We start from the raw sequence: 20,066 nt of genomic DNA, 5'->3' as shown, positions 1-20,066 counted from the left end.
AGAACATTATATATTAAATGCAAGAAACCTAAACCATACCTTAGCCGATTCCCAAGTATTATTCCAAGACAATTTTCCTAAAAGAACATAGCCCTCAAAACCTCAACTAATCCGCTTCCTCCAAGTTCCAGTATTCACAATTTCAAGCTCCAATTATTTATTCACAACCTAATATACATTCATAACACATATATATCCACTTTAATACTCAAAGCTCAAATTCAATAAAATTAAAATAGAATTATCATATCCTCACCTTACCCAAGCTTCACATAAGCAAGAGTGAACGTTTTTCTCAAGCTAATTGGATTCTAAAACATCAAAGAGTAAAGAAATTCAATATCTCCACTTAATTTTCCAAAATTTGGGAAAAAGGAGGCTGAAGTGAAATAGAAGGTTACCTATGAAATTGTTCCGATAGAAACGTAGAGCTCGACGCGGTGAACGCGTGGCCACAAACGGTACAGCGATCGGAGCTCGGACGGAGAAGTTACGGCAAATTGATTTTACCGTCAACGTATGGTTTCTCTCCTTTCCTCCCCTGGAAAGCTTCCTGCGTCGTTATGAAAGTGGGGAGAAGGAAGAGCCCGTGGCTCTCTTTTTAATTGCTGGTCCGGTTGGGCCCATGGGCCCGGTTTGGGCCCGGTTCAACCGGTTCGGCCCGTTCGGTCTAATCTTAAACTGTTTTTTTCGAAATTAATGTCAAAATTCTTGTTTCGATGAGCTCTATCCTAATTTAATATAATATTCACATTTCTAATCCTCCTTATTAAAAACTAATTTATTAACTAATTATCTACTAATTTAACCGGGGTTTACAAAATGCGGATATCGTTCTAAATACACTTAAAATCTTTCTATATAATAATAATACTATTATTAAAATTACTGAAATATTTAATTGTTAAAATTACTGAAATATTGATGTTCTAAATACACTTAAAATCTTTCTATTATATATTGTTCCGAAGGTTACCTTAAACGTGGCAGCGTCCAATTTGTCGATACCGAGGTTGGGGGTGGTACCTGCAAGAAACTCCGATACTTAAGTTAGTAAGGGACTTTAAGCAAATTTTTAGTAGATTAGAACATAAATTATACCTGAGGGGTGTCAGTATATTTATAGTAGAGTTGATAACTTCTTTGTTAGAGTAGTTTCATCTTTTCTTATGGATAACCGTTCCCTTTATCTTGGGAGTTTGTTGGGATCTAACTTTGTAGTGAAGATAGAGATTGTGGGCGAGATTTGGAGGCAGTTACTTGCTTTCGGGCAGGTAGGGCTGGCCCCTTTTTGTCGGCGTCCGACCTCTTTAAGGAGGTCGGGTATGTTCATGGAGGCCATCTTTTTTGACCAGCCTTTTTGTTTTATTGGCCTGCCTTTGCTAATTGGGTTAGGGAAAGAACAATGCCCCTGCTTGAGTCCTAGGCTTTTTGTAAATCGGGCTCAAACATTTCATGGCTTCTACTTAGACGCCAAGTACCCCATTCTTCCCAGAGGTTGGGCACTCAACGTGTTTGAAAATTCGGACATTGCTTCCCTTTAAATGAGGGGTTAAGTTGGCGTGGCAGTTTCTTACATTATGCGCACGCTTTAAAGGGAAGTTATTAGGCCCATTACCCTTTGTTTCTTATAAAAGCACCGTGGCCTTTCTTCTTCTCCCTTTCTCCATTTTTGGAAAAAGCCTTTTCATTTGCTATCATTGTGAGAAAAGAAAAAGAGGTTCTTTTCTTTGTTCATTTTACTCTGTGGCTTCTTTTCTTAAGCTTTCTGAAATCTTGTCCTTCTTGAAAGAATTCTAGGATCATCCATGTTTTGCTGCTAGACGTGCCCCTTTCCAATTAAAACCCTCCTCAAGGTTGGTGTTTTTCTTTTTCTAATGTTTCTTGCGTTTTCGCCTTTCATGAGATTGACCGAGTGTTTTTCTGAAAAATATGCTTTGTTTGTTGGTTCTTGATGTTTGTTTTGACTGTTATTACGTCACTTTCTTGACAGCGAGTCTTTTGGTTTCTTTTCACCGATTGAGGTTGGCATAAAAAATACTTGAGTGCGTGTGTTGTGTAAAGACTCTCCTTTTGATAGTTGATTGACATCACTCAGTTGATTGACACCCTTCTTTTCCTATTTTGGGGATTTTTGGATTTTTTGAACCTTGTTGATATAACTGCTTTGCTGTTTGTTTGTACTCGTATTGCCCCTGATGGTGTCGCCATTATGCTGTTGTTGGTATATATTTTTGTATTTTGCTTAACTGTGTTGACTAGCTTCGTGTGCTTTTACCCGACCTGTTTGGGACGATGTTCGAGCTTTTTCTAGTAACAACTTCTTTACTTTGCATTTGTAGGGATAGACTTTATGTCTCATTCTACTATTTTTCAGCATGTCGACTAAGGTTCCCTCTGGTCTCTTAACCTGGATAGATACCAATGTCCTATCCTGTGTTTCCGTAGTAGATAGGGAGTATTGTGAAGTCTTTCATATACATCATAAGATTTGTGAGAGTAGAGAGGATGAAAGAAACTGAGTTAATAGTATCCGACCCTGAGGAGAGGGTTTGTTTCCCTCATTTGGATGACTCGGAACGTCCTTTCTTTTATGCCTACGATTGTTTTTTCACTAGGTTAGGCATATCTCTTCCTTTTATCAATTTTGAAACAGACATTCTCTGGTCTTGCACTGCAGCCCTTTTCCCAGCTTCACCCAAACTCTTGGGCCTTTCTGAAAAATTTTGAGCTTCTGTGTCGGGAACTCGACATCCGATCTACTACCCAGCTTTTCTTGTACTTGTTTGTTTTGACCAAACCAGGGACGCTAAAAGGAAAGTCTTCTTGGCTTTCCTTTCGCACCGTCCAACTTAAAAAAAGTATTTTCCATTTTTGATGAATCCTTCCATGATTTTAAAAATCACTTCTTTAAGATCCGAGCAGTGGAGGGTGTCCGACCTTTCTTCTTAGACAAGAAAGACGAACCTTCCTTTCCTCTTTTCTAGCAAGAACATCCTGTAGTAACCAAATGCACTGTAGCTAGCCTAGATGAGGTTGAAAAAGCCTTTGTGAATGTGTTGTAAGAGTGATGGGGCCGAGCTCTTCACTTAGACATAAAGAGATACTTAGGAGACCCCGGTCTGCTCCAGTCCGAGTTAGGTAGTTTTCCCGACCTCTAGCTTTTCATGTTATCTTCGTGTTATATATTTTTTACCATCTTAATGTGAATTTGTATTCTTTTTTCAGAGAGTATGACTTCCAAGACTTCTTCTAGAAGTATTTGCGTAAGGCTCGTAAGACTGTGGTAGCTCGTAGTTTTCAGGAGAAAGGTGTTGAGGGGACCTCTTCTCGATCTTCCCCACAAAAATCAGGTTCTGGTGCTACTGCCCAAAAGAAGGTATCCTGACTCCATCTATTCACCTGATCCCTTCCTACCCAGCTTTGGAGAGCTCGGGTACCCCATCGCCTCAAGGGCCTCCTCCAAAGAAACAGAAAACCTCTAGGGAACCTAGTATCAATGATAAGGACTTTGACGAGTTTGCTTGGAGCGAAAGGAATATCCTGTCCGTCAGCCAGATAGCCATGGACGACGTGACTATTCAGAATCACCTCAGTCATATGGCGCGTAATTGTATCCGTATGGCTGGGATGAGTACTGCCCGGGCTAAGGGGCTAAAAAAGACTCCGATTTGTGCCACCCAATATTTTTTTTTATTTTGCCCGAGCCGAGGTGGAGAGAGTCGATGGCTTGAAGGCGGAATTGGAAGAGGAAAACGTCAAGCTGAGGTCGGACCTACGGAGAGCTTATTGACCTCAGGGAGGAGTTGAGAACAGCTCGAGAGGAGTACGCCGCCTTATAGGAGAATGTGGTGGAGGAAATGGACGTGCTATATGAGAATCTAAAAGCTCAAGTCCAAGTCGTTGCCCCGACCTAGACCTCTCACCTCTGGGTCAGGACAACATTGTTGTCAATGGAAAAATTGTACCGGCCTCTAATGAGGATGAGGGGCCTCCTCTTGATCCAAAGGTTTCCGTTCCCCATGTCGCGCAGACTTTTACATCGTCCGAGGTCCAACCCAAGGTCGTCGTTGTGGAGGCCTCCCCTACCGGCATCCCAGTAGTGCCAGTTTCTGTACTCCCTTCTCCTCCTTCTGTTAAAAGAAAAGACATCACAATTGGCAAGGATCTCAGCCCGCTTTTTGGCGAAAAATCCTAGTTTGTTTATGCTCTGAATTTTTTGAGAGGATCCAGCTTGTGGATCTTACAACATCTTTTAATTTTTTGTAATAGTTGATAGCTTCTCGAACACTTTACTTTTGTTTTAGTTGTTTTCACAACTTTTTATAGTATTTCAAGTTATTTTCCTTGTATCTCAAAGAACCCTTCTACTTTTGGAATAGTGCTAGGTTTTTGTAGTTGAATATAGTTTGCCTGATTTTTAAATTTTGGCAACTTCGTTAAATTATGAGTTTCCTTTCCTAGTTTCGACTTTGAGTAGTCGGCCTTTATCAAGTTACTTTTACAACTTGTTTTTTATCCGATTTCATTGAGGTCGCTTTGTACGAGTTGTTTACATAACTTCTTACATTAACTTGTAACTCATCGCTTCATCTTGCCGACCATTTTTAGGTCGGGCAATGATTTTCATGGTTTGTTGAGCTTAAATTAATGTGTTCTAAATAGAAAAATTTTGGAAAGAGAAATAGAAAATTTTTTTTATTAGTAATTAATAAATTCCTTTACAAATCTACGTACTAAGGGCTTGGGTACCCTTAGCCCTCTTGTTGGTGCCTCATTAAAAAACCCTCAATGTCGGGAAAAAGAGTGCACCAAGGCACAACGTTTCTTACTTAGTTGTAGGACTTTCTGAGGTTACATGCGTGCAAAGACCTCGGGAGCTCCTGTCCTTGGAGGTCGGACACTTTGTAGTAACATTTTCCTAAGACCTCAACTATTTTGTAAGGTACCTTCCAATTAGCAACCATTTTTTCTTCTCCTGATTTCTGTACTCCGATGTCATTTCGGATCAGAATGAGGTCGTTGGTGGCGAAGCTCCTCTTGATCACCTTTTGGTTGTATCTTAGAGTCGTCCTTTGTTTTAAGGCTTCCTCCATAATCCGAGCTCTTTCTCATACTTCGGGGAGAAGATGGAGTTCTTCTTTCTGCGCCTGGACGTTAGCTCTTTCATTGTAGAATATGACCCTAGGTGATTCTTCAGCTACCTCTATGGGGATCATGGCCTCCATCCCGTAAACAAGTCGAAAAGGTGACTCCCCTGTTGTAGAATGTGGGGTGGTCCGATATTCCCATAAGACTTGAGGGAGCTCGTCAGCCCAATCCCCTTTTGTGTCTTGTAGTCGACGTTTTAACCCGGCCAGTATGACTTTGTTGGCAGCTTCAGCCCATCCATTGGCTTGGGGGTGTTCCACCGATGTAAACTGGTGTTTTATTTTAAGGTCAGCCACCAAGTTCCTGAAGGTTGAGTCAGTAAATTGAGTCCTATTATCCGTGGTGATGGAGTGAGGAATTCCAAACCTTGTGATAATGTTTTTGTACAAGAATTTTCGACTTCTCTGGGCGATGATCATTGCTAAGGGTTCTGCCTCGATCCATTTAGTGAAGTTGGCAATCCCTACTATGACTTGTCCTGGTGCTTATGGAAATGGTTCGAGTAGGTCAAGACCCCATTTTGCAAATGGCCATGGTGAGGTAACACTGATGAGCTCCTCGGGTGGCGCAATGTGGAAGTTGGCATGTTTCTGATAAGGTGGGCACTTTTTAACGAACTCAGCCGCTTCCCTTTGTAAGGTTAGCCAGAAGAAGATGGCTCGGATCACCTTTTTAGCTAGTGACTGAGCTCCTAGGTGATTTCCACATATGCCACTGTGTACGTCCTCTAAGACTTCCTTTGTATTGGAGGTCGGAATGCATTTCAAGAGGAGTGTTGATATGCCTCTTTTGTATAAGACATTGTGGACCAGTGTATAATTTTGTGCCTCTTTTACGAGCCTTATAGCTTCCTTTTCATCCTTGGGGAGGACATTGAATTTGAGGTAGTTGATAAACCACTATTTTATGGTTTATCTTGTGCTCAATTGAGTGGTTTTATCAAGCCTTTGCACACTTATTCATACTATTTGCATGATTTTACAATTCTTTCCTAGTTTTGTTCTATGGTTGAAAACTTGCTTCCTAAGCCTTTAAATTGTGTATTTTAATTCCCCTTTATACCATTCTATGTCGTGATCTGTGTGTTTGTGTTAAGTGTTTTCAGGCTTTATAGGGCAGGAATGGCTTAGAGGATGGAAAGGAAGCTTGCAAAAATGGAAGGAGCACAAGAAATAAAGGAGATAACCAGCGAGGAGCGACGCGCACGCATGGCTCACGCGTGTGCGTGAATTGGAGTTCGCACGGGGACGCGTGCGCGTGCCTGACGCGTACGCGTGACATGTGCTACCTGCAGGAATCACAGAAAACGCTGGGGCGATTTTGGGCTGAGTTTGGACCCAGTTTTTGGCCCAGAAACACGGACTAGAGCCAGGGAACAAGCAGAGACTCAACACACATTCTCATTAGGATAGTTTTTAGTTTTTAGATTGGAATCTTAGAGAGAAATCACTCTTCCTCTAGGTTTTCTTCACATTCATAGATTTCTAGTTTTTATGCTTTTGATGCTTTTGCTTTGGATATTGAGAAGAGTCACTACCTTCGTTGAAGTTTCCATTATTTTAGTTTGTTTTCTTATTCCTTTACTCTTTGATTACCTATTAACCCTATTCAGATAAGTATGTTTATGATTTTGGGATTTATTAATGCAAAGAACTATTTTTACCTTTAAATCAATTTTCAGTTATTAATTTACTTAATTTATCATGTCTTCTTCTTATTCCCTTTACATGCTTGTGAACGTTGTATTCATGTCAATGGAGTAGACTCCTAACTTGACTTTGGAGGTTGATTAAAAGGAGACCCTTGAGTTGAAATACTCAAGTGTCAATTTCAATTGAAAGTTGTTAGCTAACTCTCTAGTCACTAACGCTAATCCTTCCAATAGAAGAGGATTAGGACTTGTGAATAAGAGTTAGCTCAATTACTTGACTTTCCTTTATTTAGTAAGGGTTAACTAAGTGAAAACAATAACCTCTTGCTATTACACTTGGGAGAATCCAACAAGGATAGAACTTCCAATTAATTTTTCCCCGGTCAAGGTTTTTATTCTGATTATATAAATTCTCTTGCCAATTTTCATTGCCTTAATTTACAATCATTTAATTTTCTGTTCTCAAACTCTTAAACTTTCTCGAAAAACTCCTGACTAATAAAGTAGCACTCTTTTGTCAACTCGTTGGGAGACAACCTGGGATTCTTACTCCCAGTATTTTTATTCTAATTTTCTGACAACCCTTCTAAATTGATAAACGGATTTTTGTTGGTTAAGAACTGTACTTGCAACGCTGTTCTTATTATAAATTCTTAATTGACTAATTTCTGCCTTCATCAATTTTTGGCGCCGTTGTTGGGGAGTTGCAATAGCGTGCTAAATTATTAGTTGGTGTAAATATTTTTAATTTTATATTTTTGCATATTTTATTTTATTTTATTACCATGAGCTGTATGTTTCTTTCATTGAATGACGTGTTCACTGCTTGATCCGAGCTTAGCCGCGTTTGATCCTGAAATTGAAAGAACTATTTCACGTATTAGGCGAGCTCGGCGTCGGTTAGCCTCTGAGGGTGGTGAAGTGGTTACTACCAATTCACCAGTCTCATCTGAAGGCGAATCTGAAGTGCCATCTGAGGAAGAAACAAGCTCCTTTACTACTGATTCTATTGATTTACGTGTAGGTAATATGGCGGAGTCCAGAATGATTACACTCTAGGAAGCAAGAGCTCTAGACTTTACACTGCAACCGTATCAAGCGCGTCACCCAAATATGGCTGCAAATTTTGAACTGAAGACTGCGCTAATCAACTTACTGCCCAAGTTTCATGGCTTACCTGCTCAAGAGCCCTTAAAGTACCTCAGAGATTTTCAGACAGCCTGCTCCACTACTAGGCGTCATGGTGCAGATGAAACTACTATTTGGCTATATGCCTTTCCGTTTTCTCTTGAGGAAAAGGCAAGGGAGTGGTTCTACACTCAACCTGAAGCAGTTGTTACTAACTGGGATCTGCTCAGAAGGGAATTCCTGGAAAAATATGTTCCAGCTGAAGTTACAGATAGACTGAGGAAAGAAATTTCCTGCATCATCCAAGGCGTGTCAGAGACCCTTTATGAATATTGGGAACGCTTTAGGAATCTCTTAGACTCTTGCCCCCACCACAAGATTGACCAGTTGGTACACAAGGCATGAAGCCTCAGGATAAGACTACACTAGATGCTGCAAGTAATGGTTCTCTGAAGAAGTACAAGACGGCGACAGAAGCGTGGCAACTGATCACCGATCTGGCTGAGTCTACCCGGAATGTCAGGCACAGGAACAACCATCCCAAGGCTATTGCGGAGGTTTCCTCTAGTAGTGAGACTGCTGCTCTCACACAGACTCTGGGAGAGATGACCAACATACTGAAGCAGTTACAGCTGAATCAACAACAACCTCAGCCTTCCCCACAACAACAATGTCAACAGTTAGTCCCTCAGAGAGTATGCGGAATATGCACCTGCTACACTCGTTACACTGATGAGTGTCTGCAACTCCAACAACAAGAAGAAAACACATTGGCAGCTACTCACAATTTCTATGACCACCCAAATCAAGGATACTATCAACAAGGCGGCAATTATAACCAAGGTGGGAACTACAATCAAGGTTGGCAAGATAACTCCAACCAAGGTTGGAGAGACAATTCCAACCAAGGATGAAGGGACATCTACTAGAGAGACTCTAAAAGGAGAATAATTGTGGTACTTTTGAGGCTTCTCTGTATCTTACTTTTCCTTCTTTTTGGACTGTTTTTCCTTTTCCCGGGATTGGTAGGGTGGGCTTGGCTGTGGGAAAGGTTCCCTAAGTCGGAAAATTTTCTCCATGTTGATGTATTTCTCTGCCCTTTCTTGAACTTCATTTAGAGAAGTTGGGTATCTCTTAGATATGGACTGGGAGAACGGTCTCTCCCTGAGGCCATTGACTAGTCTCATGATTACTGCTTCAGTGGACAGGCTTTGGATTTCCAAGCACACCTTATTGAACCATTTTCATGTAATCTCGAACAATTTTTCCGACCTCTTGTTTGTCTCCTAGCAAGCTCTGGACTGTGTTTTGTCTTATATTTTTTAATGGAGAATCTGGTCAGAAACTTCTTTGCCAGATCGTCGAAGCAGGTTACCGACTTGAGGGGTAAGTTATCAAACCATTTCATGGCCGCTTTAGTCAGAGTGGTTGGGAAGGCTTTGCAACGGGTGGCGTCAGAGGCGTCAGCTAGGTACATCCGACTTTTAAAATTGCTGAGGTGGTGTCTTGGGTCGGTCGTCCCATCATAGAGATCCATGTCGGGTGTTTTAAAGTTATTGGGAACTTTGACCTACATGATCTCTTCTATGAATGGGTCTTCTCTGTCTAGAGGACTTTCTTCCTGATCTGTTCGGATATTTCGATTGCGAAGGTTGGCTTCTAGCTCCAAGAGATTTTTTTTCTAGCTCTCTTCGTCGCCTTACCTCTCTCTGCAGTTTCCGCTCTACTTCCCGTTGTCGTTCAGTCTCGTACTCGAGTTGTTCTAGCTGTTCTCGCTGGCCACAGACTAAACCTAGTATCTCTGCTGTCTAAAGGGGCTCTTCCTCCTTGGGGTGACGGATTTCTGAATGAATCCGTCTTGGCTGGGGATTCCCCGAGGGTCCTTCCCCGTGGGGATCATGAGTTTGGTGTGGCGGAGGTGGTACAAGGGCGTTGCCCTCTGGTTGGGGCTCGCCTTCAGATTCAGATGCCGTACGGCCGTCTTCATATTGGTTGTTCGCCATCGTTAAGGGATGAACTCCAGGTCCCTGGCAATGGCGTCAATATTTCGAGGGTTACCTGAAACATTGATTTGAGCCTGAACATGAGGTCCAGGTCCCTTTGAGTGGCAGCGTCTGACTTGTTGATGCCGAGGTGCCGCCTGTCTGAGTTTCTCGTGAGGAGGTTTCGGGTGGTACCTACAAGAGACTCTGATACTTAAGTTAGCAAGGGTTTTAGGCAGATTTTTAGTAGATTAAAACGTAAATTATACCTGACGAGTGTCAGTGTATTTATAGTAGAGTTGATAACCACCTTTGTTGGAATAGTTCCATCTTTTCTGATGGATAATCGCTCCCTTTATCTTGTGAGTTTGTTAAGGTCTATTTTTTTTAGTGAAGATAGAGATTATAGGCAAGATTTAGGAGGCAGATACTTGCTTTCGGGTAGGTAGGTTAACTCCCTTTTGTCGGCATCCAACCTCTTTAAAGAGATCGGGTATATTCGTGGATGCCACATTTATTGACGGACCTTTTTATTTTATTAGGCTTAGCTTTGCTAATTGGGTCAAGCTATGAGCATATATATTATATATTATGGATTAAATATACGTTAAGTATATTAGATACTAAAAAAATTCACATATCAATAACTTAGTATGTATAGATTATAATGCGTATTGCAATATATTAGTAGCAACTAACAAGTAGTGTTTTTTAAAAAAATAAATAGAAGAGTATAAATAATTAATTCTATGATAAATGGTTACATTCATGTTGGCCAGTTAGAAAAAGCTCAAAATTTGTTTCACAGATCATCCATCAAAAACACAATTGCATGCACATTCATGAACTTCAATGATTTATAGGTGTCTTGAAAATGAGTTGATTCCGGAAGCCATCAACTTGTTTGCTGAAATGATGGCTCAAGGAGTCAAGGGCATTTGATTCGCCACTTCAAGTCTATATTCCATGATTTCTGGTTGAATGTTTAGTCATGATAATTGTTTATAGATTCAATATTATTGCAAAACCCAAAATGTTCCTTAATCTCATTGTCTCCTTACCGTTGCTTACTGAAAACACATATTTGCAACAATATGATCATATGAACCAATTTTTGAATTGCTAAAAGAGAAAATTTAATTCTATAAATTCTCTTCACAATGTACACATCTGAAAGACCCCAAGTTTGTCGCAAGTGAATTGGGGTGAACAAAAAACATATATCACCACCAACCTAAGCTCATAGTATATCATATATCATATATTAATATATTTACCACTAAAATCTAATTAAATATTTTATAACTGCAGCTAAAACTACTTAAACTAGTATGTCTCTTGTCTTGTACGATAAACAGAAATTGAACTGGCCAAAGAAATCAACCCCCTCCCTATACGTGTCAATATCAAAGCCACTGACACCCCAAAGTCAGCTCCAGCTCAAGCTCCCCGTCATCGGCTCGAGCCAGATTGACACTCTCAATTGAGCCGCTATCAGCTTCTGCGCCGCCACCAACAACAACACTTACGTGCTCACTCAGACCAGACCCTGAGTCAGGGCTCGCCGAGTCATCTAACTCATTCACTACGCAAGCCTCCACCACCAACTCAGCTACACCCTGATCCAGCTTAACCTCCGGCTCCGGCTTCGACTTCTCAGCGCGCCTCTTGAACTGGCTCTTCCGGGGCTTAAGGACATGATCGGAGCTGCAAGATTTCCCCCTCTTCACCACGTGGCGAATATCAGACGGGTTTAGCAGCTGGTCACCGCCATCTGAAGCATCCTGTTGCCTAATCGGCGTGCCGCTAAGAACGGCTTCAACAGCTGCTTCGCACAAGTGCCAGCTTTCAGTCGATAGCAACCCGGTCGAACCGAAAACCGGGTTCACTATCCGGCCGCAAGCTTTGTATAGCAAAGATTTAAAAATAGCTGAAAAAAAAAAAGAATATTAGAAACAAAAGCCGAGAAGAATTCCATCATTTTCTTGCATTTTCTCAGGAAAATGCAAGACAATGATCAACTTCATTCAACCTCAATCTCAATATTCAACATCATTTTATCAACATCAACATCACAATTCATCAAAATAAACAAAATCATCAAGTCATTATACATCATCATTCCACAAGTTCAACAACCAATACAATCCAAACCTATCCTATAGGTCACTAGCCTAAGTGTCCAGAAATATTATATATTACATAAAGAAAACCAAAACCATACCTTAGCCGATTCCCAATATGCACTAAATTACCAAATTGAGTCCAACTCAAGCCTCCAATCACCAACAATCAATCCAAAGGTCCAAATAAGTGCCAACAATAACAACATCAAGCTATATACACATAATTCATAATCAATCAACCTAGGATTCATCTTAATCACAATTTCACAAGGGTTCAAGATACTCTTACCTTGTCCAACAGTTTTGGAAGCAAAACCCAATAGATTCCTCAAGTTAGATTAGTCCTAAACACAACAAAATATCAAAACTTCAAAAATCCCAAACACTAGATTTTTTAATTTTTGAAGGAAAGGCTGAGAAGGGATTCATAATTTCCTTACCAGTTTCTTGGGTGAGTTTTGTAGAGCTCTTCGTGGTGATTGCGTGGCCGCAAAAGGTGCGGCGATTGGAGCTCCGTAGCTCAAGTTATGAGCTTGGGAAGTTTGAGGTGAATAGTGAAAATGAAACCCTCACTCTCTTCTCACTTGCAGCTGTGTTGTTGTGTTTGTGAGGATGGAGTGGCTGAATGGGGGGTTCATTAATTGGGTTATATGTATTGAGCTTGGGCCGAACTTAGGCCCAGTCCAATCCGTTAGCGTTTTTGGCCCGTTTGGCTCAACTTTGGGTCAAACCTTCAAAATTAGTATCTGATTTTTAATTCTAAATATTTTTCTAAGGTTTTCTACTATTTTTATTATTCTTACACAATACCGGACAGATTTAAGCCGGTACTGCCGGTTAATTTACCGGTACGCGTTTTTACTCAATTTTTCGAAGAAAATTACATTTTCCAACTCAGAAAAATCTACAGAGTCCAAATATCATATTTATATTTTCTAATTAATATTATAAAATTTTGAACATATTCTGGGCAATTAAATTGTTATTATTTTACGTTAATAAATTGGCTAATTAATTCGTAGTTCTTACATGAGGCGGATGTTCTTATCGTCTTTCCTCTTCCTCCCTCCTTCTCTTCCTTAGATAGTCCGATCTGTCAGTCAGGTATCTGTCTAATTGGCCTTCTCTGACCAGCTTTTCAATGACATTCTTCAAGTTGTAACATTCGTTAGTGGAATGTCCGTAGAGCCTATGGTACTCACAGTATTCTGTCCGACTTTCCGCCTTTTTATGTTTAATTTGACGAGGAGGCGGGAGCTTCTTCGTATGGCATATCTCTCTGTAGACATTTACTAGAGAGACTTTAAGAGGAGTATAATTGTGGTACTTTTGAGACTTCTCTATATTTTGCTCTTCTTTCTTTTTGGGCTCTTTTTCCTTTTCCCAGGATTGGTAGGGCAGGCTTGGCTGTGGGAAAGGTTCCCTAAGTCGAGAATTTTTCTCCATGTTGATGTATTTCTCTGCCCTTTCTTAAACTTTATTTAGAGAAGTTGGGTGTCTCTTAGATATGGACTGGGAGAACGGTCTCTCCTTGAGGCCATTGACTAGTCTCATGATTACGGCTTCAGTGGTCAAGCTTTGGATTTCCAAGCACGCCTTATTGAACTTTTTTTATGTAATCTCGGAGGGTTTTTCCAACCTGTTGTTTGACTCCTAGCAAGCTCGGGACGTGTTTTGTCTTGTCTTTTTGAATGGAGAATCTGGTCAGAAACTTGTTTGCCAGGTCGTCGAAGCAGGTTACCGACTTGAGGGGTAAGTTATCAAACCATTTCATGGCCGCTTTGGTCAGAGTGGTTGGGAAGGCTTTGCAGCGGGTGGCGTCAGAGGCGTCAGCTAGGTACATCCGACTTTTAAAATTACTGAGGTGGTGTCTTGGGTCGGTCGTCCCGTCATAGAGATCCATGTCAGGTGTTTTAAAGTTCTTGGGAACTTTGGCCCGTATGATCTTTTCTATGAATGGATCTTCTCCGTCTAGAGGACTTTCTTCCTGATCTGTTCGGTTATTTCGATTGAGAAGGTCGGCTTCTAGCTTCAAGAGTTTTTTCTTCTAGCTCTCTTCATCACCTTACCTCTCTCCATAGTTCCCGCATTGCTTCCCGTTGTCGTTAAGTCTCGTATTCGAGTTGTTCTAGCTATTCTGGCTGGCCACAGACTAGACCTAGTATATTTGCTGTCTAAGGGGGTTCTTCCTCCTCAGGGTGACGGATTTCTGAATGAATCCGTCTTGGCTGGGGATTTCCCGAGGGTCCTTCCCCGTGGGGATCATGAGTTTGGTGTGGCGGAGGTAGCACAAGGGTGTTGCCCTCTGGTTGGGGGCTCGCCTTCAGATTCAGATGCCATACGGCCGTCTTCATATTGGTCGTCCGCCATCATTAAGGGATGAACTTCAGGTCTCCGACAATGGCGTCAATGTTCCGAGAGTTACCTGAAACGTTGGTTTGGACCTGAACGTGAGGTCTAGGTCCCTTTGAGTAGCAGCATCTGACTTGTCGATACTGAGGTGCCGCCTGTCCCAGTTTCTCGTGAGGAGGTTAGGGGTGGTACCTACAAGAGACTCTGATGTTTAAGTTAGCAAGGGCTTTAGACAGGTTTTTAGTATATTAGAACGTAAATTATACCTGAGGGATGTCAGTGTATTTATAGTAAAGTTGATAACCATCTTTATTGGAATAGTTCCGTCTTTTCTGATGGATAACCGTTCCCTTCATCTTGAAAGTTTGTTGGGATCCATTTTTTTAGTGAAGATAAAGATTATAGGCGAGATTTAGGAGGCAGTTACTTACTTTCGGGTAGGTAGAGCTGACTTCCTTTTGTCGGTGTCCAACCTCTTTAAAGAGACCGAGTATGTTCGTGGATGCCACCTTTATTGACGAAACTTTTTGTTTTATTAGGTCTGACTTTGCTAATTGGATCAGGCTATATGAACATATATAACATATATTATGGATTAAATATACGTTAAGTATATTAGATACTAAAAAAATTCACATATCAATAACCTACTATGTATGGATTATAATGCATATTGTAATATATTAGTAGCAACTAACAAGTAATGTTCTTTAAAAAAATAAATAGAAGAGTATAAATAATTAATTCTATGATAAATGGTTACATTCATGCTGGCCAGTTAGAAAAAGCTCAAAATTTGTTTCACAGATCATCCATCAAAAACACAATTGCATGCACATTCATGATTGCTGGCTATCTTAGTGCTGGGCAAGTATTAAAGGCATGTAACCTCTTTAATAACATGCTTGACAAGGATTCCCTTACATGAACTTCAATGATTTATAGGTGTCTTGAAAATGAGTTGATTCCGGAAGCCATCAACTTGTTTGCTGAAATGATGGCTCAAGGAGTCAAGGGCATTTGATTCGCCACTTCAAGTCTATATTCCATGATTTCTGGTTGAATGTTTAGTCATGATAATTGTTTATAGATTCAATATTGCAAAACCCAAAATGTTCCGTTGCTTACTGAAAACACATACATATTTGCAACAATATGATCATATGAACCAATTTTTGAATTGCTAAAAGAGAAAATTTAATTCTATAAATTCTCTTCACAATGTACACATCTGAAAGACCCCAAGTTTGTCGCAAGTGAATTGGGGTGAACAAAAAACATATATCACCACCAACCTAAGCTCATAGTATATCATATATCATATATTAATATATTTACCACTAAAATCTAATTAAATATTTTATAACTGCGGCTAAAACTAGTATGTCTCTTCTCTTGTACGACAAACAGAAATTGAACTGGCCAAAGAAATCAACCCCTCCCTATACGTGTCAATATCAAAGCCACTGACACCCCAAAGTCAGCTCCAGCTCAAGCTCCCCATCATCGGCTCGAGCCGGATTGACACTCTCAATTGAGCCGCTATCAGCTTCTGCACCGCCGCCAACAACAACACTTACGTGCTCACTCAGCCCAGACCCTGAGTCAGGGCTCGCCGAGTCATCTAACTCATTCACTACGCAAGCCTCCACCACCAACTCGGCTACACCCTGATCCAGCTTAACCTCCGGCTCCGGCTTCGACTTCTCAGCGCGCCTCTTGAACTGGCTCTTCCGGGGCTTAAGGACATTATCGGAGCTGCAAGATTTCCCCCTCTTCACCACGTGGCGAATATCAGACGGGTTTAGCAGCTGGTCACCGCCATCTGAAGCATCCTGTTGTCTAATCGGCGCGCCGCTAAGAACGGCTTCAACAGCTGCTTCGCACAAGTGCCAGCTCCCAGTCGATAGCAACCCGGTCGAACCGAAAACCGGGTTCACTATCCGGCCGCAAGCTTCGTATAGCAAAGATTTAAAAATAGCTGGGAAAAAAAAGAATATTAGAAACAAAAGCCAAGAAGAATTCCATCATTTTCTTGCATTTTCTCAGGAAAATGGAAAAAGTTTTGAAATTTTATTTTTTACCTGGGCGGATCTTGGGATCGCCGGCGGTGAGGAGGTTGAGGAGGCCAGCGCGGCCGTAGAACTTGGCGAGGAAGAGGGTGGCGTTGGACTGTGATTCCGGCGATTTGATCCAATGGAGGCAGGGTTTAATGGGGCATTCAAGGTTGCAACCCTTGCGAAGGACACGACAACCGTTGCAGCTTAATCGCATGGTGTATGTGTTTGAGAAGAGAGAAAATTGTAGGAGAGAGAAGATAGAGGGTTGAGAGCGTGGGGGTTTTATAGTGAGAGGGGGGCGTGTGGATTTGGAAGAGAGAAGAGTGGGAAAAGAGGGCGCAGTTGGTTTTGGTGGTGGAATGATGCTTCTTCACTTTGCTTGCTTCCAAGAAAATGGTAGTTTTTTGATTCGGTGATTGGATTTGCTGTTGCTACATCCCTGGTTTTTGGGGTTGGGTCCTACTCTTATCAATTTTTTAATCAAAACTGATGTCATGCCCTCACGCTATGCTTCCTTAAATACAATGAACTTTGGATTTTTATTTTATTAAAATTAAGAGTGAGACTGAAATTTAAAATTTTTAAGTGAAGATAAAAATTTATGTTATTTGAATTATAATTTTATAGTTTATTTTATTTTATTTTCAACCTTTCCGTTATCTTAACATAAACATATAATATATTTATCGTTTTGATTAATTTATGTGTTATTAACTTACTATTACACAGTTACTTTATATAGATATAGATTAATATGCATTAGTATTGTGTAACATTTTACATTACTGTGTAATTATGAAAACAGATATTGCTATTTCTTAATTTTTTATATCATTTTTCAGTTAACGTTATATGTTTTTTTAAATTTATTTTCAATAAAAATATTTATAATCATCATGAAAATAAAATAATAATGATCAAAGTAATCTAAAAAATATATGCAATTTTGTTTATTTATATAATAATATATTAGTAAAAATAATTATATTTTAAATTAATTACGTAAATAATTATCAAAAATTGATATGATTAGATAATAAAATGTTTTATAATTTTATTGTATTAAAATTAAACTTTAAGAAAATATAAAGAGGGACAATTTGTATAATTTAATTTCATAATTTTATATATAATTATCATAGTAATGCATAAAATAATATTTGTTTTATTTTATAATCCACCGATCAATTTTCCTTTTAAGGTCGATTTATTACTAAATTAATAATTTTCACTTCAGTTCTTTTAGTAACAAAATAAACCTTCAAATTCTAAATTTTAATTTTTTTTATGATATAGCATATTATATTGTCTATTGAATAATAATAATAATAATTGTAAGATTTAAGTTTAATTTGTGTTGAATAAAATATCAAGGAGAATGAGATGGGGGCACGTAGAAATGATTCAAATGAATAGTAGATGAAGAGGAGGTGATGATGATTGAGATGAAAGATGGAAAGTGGTTTCCCGGTTTTGTGGGAGTTCCGTACGGTGGTTTTGTGTAGTACTGTGGGCGCCTTTGATCACCCCATTTCACTTGCCCACTGGTTTTGGATATACCACTCCTTCTTTTTAGGCACACTGTTGGTATTGCTTGTCATGTTCAACGTGGATCAACTATGGAGGCTTTATAATCAAACGTTTTTGTCAAGCCCCTTCTTAATAATACAAAAAAAAAAAAAAAAACATATATATAAACTTTGAAATCTCAAAATATTGTTTTCTTAACATTTTTTTTATAATTTTAACAAGTATTTTAATATTTTTAATAATCATACAGCTTTTTTTATCAACCAATTTTTAATTAATTAATATTAATTATTTTTTATTATAAATTATTTTTTAATTTTATAATTTAATATTTAGAGTTAAAATTTAGAATTGAAATTTAAAATAAAAGTAGTTTCAAAAATTAATTAATGTTAGTTGAAAAATTGCTTTTTTTTTAAGTTGAATTTTTTTAATAAGTAATTTTCTGTTTAAATTTTAAAGAACTTAGCAAATAATTATTTTTTTTTAAGAAATGTTTAAGAACTCAACAAAATTTATTGTTTTTTACTATTACTTTTAGTTATTAATCCAATTTTTTTAATATAGTAATTCAATAACATACTTTTTACTTATATTTTTAAACATTAATAACTAATTACTGATTAAAAGTAATAAATTTTACTAATTTTCTAACTTTCATCCGTTTTCTTTGTGTCATACAAATTACTTGCTTCCTCCTCTCTTGCTGGAAATGTTCATAGAAGCTTCTTATATATGAAATAAGATAAGATATTACTCATATTTTATTAGCTTACGCCTTATTGTGATGTGGTACACATGGTGTGCGTGTGGAGGCTTGTTTTATGATTGGAACATAGAATGCCCCAACCTCTTGTTTAGTTGTTTTGGTTCCCTCATCTTTCCCGTGTCTACCTTCTCAACTTTATTTTGAAGGTTCACACTACACACTCAAATTAAGTTGTATTAGCCTAAAGATTAATTTATTAGTCTATTTAAATAAATATTAAAAATTTAAATTTTGCTATATACAAATTAATTTTTAATGTATTAAGTTAAACAAATTAATTTTTAACATACTAAATTAAAAAATATCCTAAAAAACCAACCACTACACACACTCAAATGGGTGCATTAGTATATATCTTATTAAACGTGAATTTAATTTATGGGCTAACGCTTATCAGTTATCATATATGTATATATAGTTACTAAAATTTACGAATAAATCAATTTAGCCACTAAAATTTTATGCTGATATAATAGTTAATTGACACCATGAAAACTGAAAATACATACAATACTATGATTCAACAACGTAAGCATGGATTCACAATGTCAACAAAAGAAAAAATAGGGGAAAAAAAAACCCTGTGTCATTTATATCTTGTAAAAATCTAATTCAAGTGCAAAGTTTTGTAAGGATCAAATTAATTCTTTTTTCATTTTTTAGGGTGTGTTTATTTCAAATTTTCAATTAATGTTTCTGTTTATGTTGATACACATCATAATTGTTTGGTTACTAAGATATAAATTTGTTGAATAATTTAAATACGTATAAAGAATATTTACTTGTGATTAGAGATTTGTTTGTTGAAAATGTGACGTATCTAACTTATCAAGGTTAGAATCTCATTTATCACATAAAAATTTTTGTTTGTCTCGTTAATTTTTTTTATTAATGTGATTTTACAAATGTATATTTTTATTACCTTGTTTAATCATTTGAAAACACTTTTGTGAATAACAAAATTTTAAAATATTTTTGTTAATAATAAAATAATTTAAATACATTTTTTTATTTATCCTAAATTTACTTATAAACCGTGCGTGGATACAAAATATATATAGCTTTAAACCAACGAAATATATTCTTAGTTTGGTTTAGTCTTTATAATGCTCTTTTTACGATAGAATTTTAATTTGAGCGTAATTTAGCTTAGTCGAATATTTGTTATTGGTGTCAACTTAGTCCAAAAACTATTCTGCATTGTCTATGAAATTACCCAAGTGCCAAAGAGATTTGGGCTGTGCTTGGATTATATTATGATTACTTGGAATTACGATATGTTGTGTAGAGATCTTAGTCCTAGGGATGTTTTTATTT

At 38.3% G+C, this 20,066-nt stretch overlaps 2 protein-coding genes across 2 annotated transcripts; both read right to left on the bottom strand.

The window, feature by feature from the left end:
* Positions 1-11,023: 11,023 nt before the first annotated feature.
* LOC110272137 (LOB domain-containing protein 41-like) lies at positions 11,024-14,408 on the bottom strand. Its single transcript, XM_021123997.2, has 2 exons — positions 14,360-14,408; positions 11,024-11,842 (listed from the first exon to the last, which is right to left on the bottom strand). The coding sequence occupies exons 1-2, from the start codon at positions 14,406-14,408 to the stop codon at positions 11,319-11,321; spliced, it is 573 nt and encodes a 190-aa protein (XP_020979656.1). The 3' UTR covers positions 11,024-11,318.
* A 1,154-nt stretch (positions 14,409-15,562) lies between these two features.
* Positions 15,563-16,928, bottom strand: LOC107644311 (LOB domain-containing protein 41). Its single transcript, XM_088486182.1, has 2 exons — positions 16,475-16,928; positions 15,563-16,371 (listed from the first exon to the last, which is right to left on the bottom strand). Exons 1-2 carry the CDS (start codon positions 16,662-16,664, stop codon positions 15,848-15,850), a joined length of 714 nt encoding a protein of 237 aa, XP_088342308.1. The 5' UTR covers positions 16,665-16,928; the 3' UTR covers positions 15,563-15,847.
* Between the last annotated feature and the right edge of the window lie 3,138 nt (positions 16,929-20,066).

The sequence above is a fragment of the Arachis ipaensis genome, chromosome B5, assembly GCF_059453495.1.
Source record: "Arachis ipaensis isolate K30076 ecotype BB chromosome B5, ASM5945349v1, whole genome shotgun sequence".
Taxonomy (NCBI): Eukaryota; Viridiplantae; Streptophyta; class Magnoliopsida; order Fabales; family Fabaceae; genus Arachis; species Arachis ipaensis.
Note: the sequence above shows the minus strand (reverse complement) of the source record. Positions and strands in the feature narration are given on the sequence as shown.